This window comes from Lactuca serriola, chromosome 8 (assembly GCF_051521515.1).
Source record: "Lactuca serriola cultivar US96UC23 chromosome 8, Lser_US96UC23_V15, whole genome shotgun sequence".
Classification (NCBI taxonomy): Eukaryota; Viridiplantae; Streptophyta; class Magnoliopsida; order Asterales; family Asteraceae; genus Lactuca; species Lactuca serriola.
Window position 1 is genome coordinate 35,488,665 of NC_136415.1, and position 1,816 is coordinate 35,490,480.

Genomic DNA, 1,816 nt, shown 5'->3' on the forward strand with positions numbered 1-1,816 from the left:
TGCGATTTTGGGTTACTGAACAATCACTTTGCTCGGCGACTGTTAAGTTTCCCTGTTGGATATTAATTCAAAACTATCGTCAAACGGTCATTAGAGTTAGTCAGCTTGAAGACCTGGTAAACAACGATGTTTGACGCCATTTTAGTATTTGTTACGTTTTCTAGCTAGCTAGAGTATAAATAGGTTTCCCTTTCTTTTTTATCCATTCAGTTTTCATTGTTAATAAAATTTTCAAGCTTCATCATCGTCTATTCAACAGCAAACCCTGGAAATTTCTTGCTTTAAAATTCGTAGTCGTTTTAATTTGGTATGATCAAGTAATCTTATCGCTTTAATCTTTCAACACCCTAATGATCATGTTCTTTTTGATAGATATCCTTTCTTTATGATGGGGGGATGTTCATTAGAGGACGATTATGAGTATATTTCTCCTGATCTAACGCTTGTATTGGTTGGGAAGACGGGAAACGGGAAAACTGTCACCGGAAATAGCATCGTTGGAATGGATGTGTTCGAGTCAAAGCCAAGTTCATTTGGTGTAACAGCTGATACTTCCCTTTTGAGGAAAACTATGCTGACAGATGGCCGGATGCTTAATGTGATTGATACTCATGGTATTTAACATCACAAGATTTTCCTTTTTAGCTGTGTATACAATACAATCCACTTTTATTTTCTAACGGTTGCTATCTGGCAGGACTATTTGATTCTTCTGTTGGTTCTGATGAGCTTATTGAGAAGGAGATTGTCAGTTGCATGAATATGGGCACCAATGGTGTTCATGCTGTTTTAGTTGTGTTCTCAGTTTCCTGTGGCTTTTCTGAAGAAGAAGAAGCTGTAATAGGTAGATTACTGAGTTTGTTTGGAGGGAGAATTTATGACTACATGATCATTGTTTTCACTGGTGGAGATGAACTAGCAAGTCACGGCAGGACTTTTGATGATTTCTTATATGATTGTCCAGAAACATTGAAGGTGGAGTACTTAGTTACATATCTTTTTATGATTCTATATTTTTTATCATGTCATTTTCATTCATGGTTTAGATCATAGATGTTCCTTTTAATTACTCCTACATATTATGGTTAATGAAAGTTCTTTTGTTGCTACAGAAAATCCTTTGCTTTTGTGGGAATCGTTGTGTACTTTTTGATAACATGACGAAAAATCAAACTAAGAAAGGTGATCAGGTACAAGAGCTTCTTTCTCTTGTAAACATGGTGTTAGAAAAGAATGGTGGACGACCATGCAAGGAAATGTATACTGAATTTAAGGTGAAACTTTTTTCACTATATATATATCCTTGTTGTTTTTAGGTTAACGGACATATAATTAATTAATGACAAGGTTTTTTAATTGTCATGCCAATAAACTTCAGGGTCAAGCAGAAAAGTTTCAATCATTGAAAGTGACTAAGCAGTACACTGAAGATGAGCTTTTATTGCTGCTAGAGAACATGTTTGAGGGGAAGTTTATGCAAAAAAATGAAATGGTAGCCCCACACAGTTATCTTTATTTTGATCAGGGGTATGTCTGGCAAAAGATTTTTGACATTAAGATTTTAAGAAAAAAACTCTAATTAAAAAAAGTTTTATTAGGGAGTAATAAGAAAGACAGAAAACTTTTAAGCAAAAAGCTACATCTATTTAAATGTTTTTCATTAACATTTCTACAAAAATAAAAGATATACCTCCATCTACTAGCTCAGCTACTAGCCTTTAGTTTTGCCAAACATACGTACGTAGGTTTTAGTATATTTCATATATATATATATATATATATATATATATATATATATATATATATATATATATAT

At 33.1% G+C, this 1,816-nt stretch overlaps 1 protein-coding gene across 1 annotated transcript; it reads left to right on the forward strand.

Moving 5' to 3' along the window:
* Positions 1-385: 385 nt before the first annotated feature.
* On the forward strand, positions 386-1,579 carry LOC145066793 (immune-associated nucleotide-binding protein 1-like). Its single transcript, XM_079014063.1, has 4 exons — positions 386-614; positions 698-975; positions 1,113-1,274; positions 1,379-1,579. The coding sequence occupies exons 1-4, from the start codon at positions 386-388 to the stop codon at positions 1,577-1,579; spliced, it is 870 nt and encodes a 289-aa protein (XP_078870189.1).
* Positions 1,580-1,816: the final 237 nt, after the last annotated feature.

What these genes read in the sequence shown, in the direction of transcription:
- LOC145066793 (XM_079014063.1), top strand. Translation starts at nt 386, where the DNA reads ATGATGGGGGGATGTTCATTAGAGGACGATTATGAGTATATTTCTCCT. An exon ending in TAATGTGATTGATACTCATG is followed by an intron (nt 615 to 697) that starts GTATTTAACATC and finishes GCTATCTGGCAG; the next exon opens with GACTATTTGATTCTTCTGTT. An exon ending in AAATGTATACTGAATTTAAG is followed by an intron (nt 1,275 to 1,378) that starts GTGAAACTTTTT and finishes AATAAACTTCAG; the next exon opens with GGTCAAGCAGAAAAGTTTCA.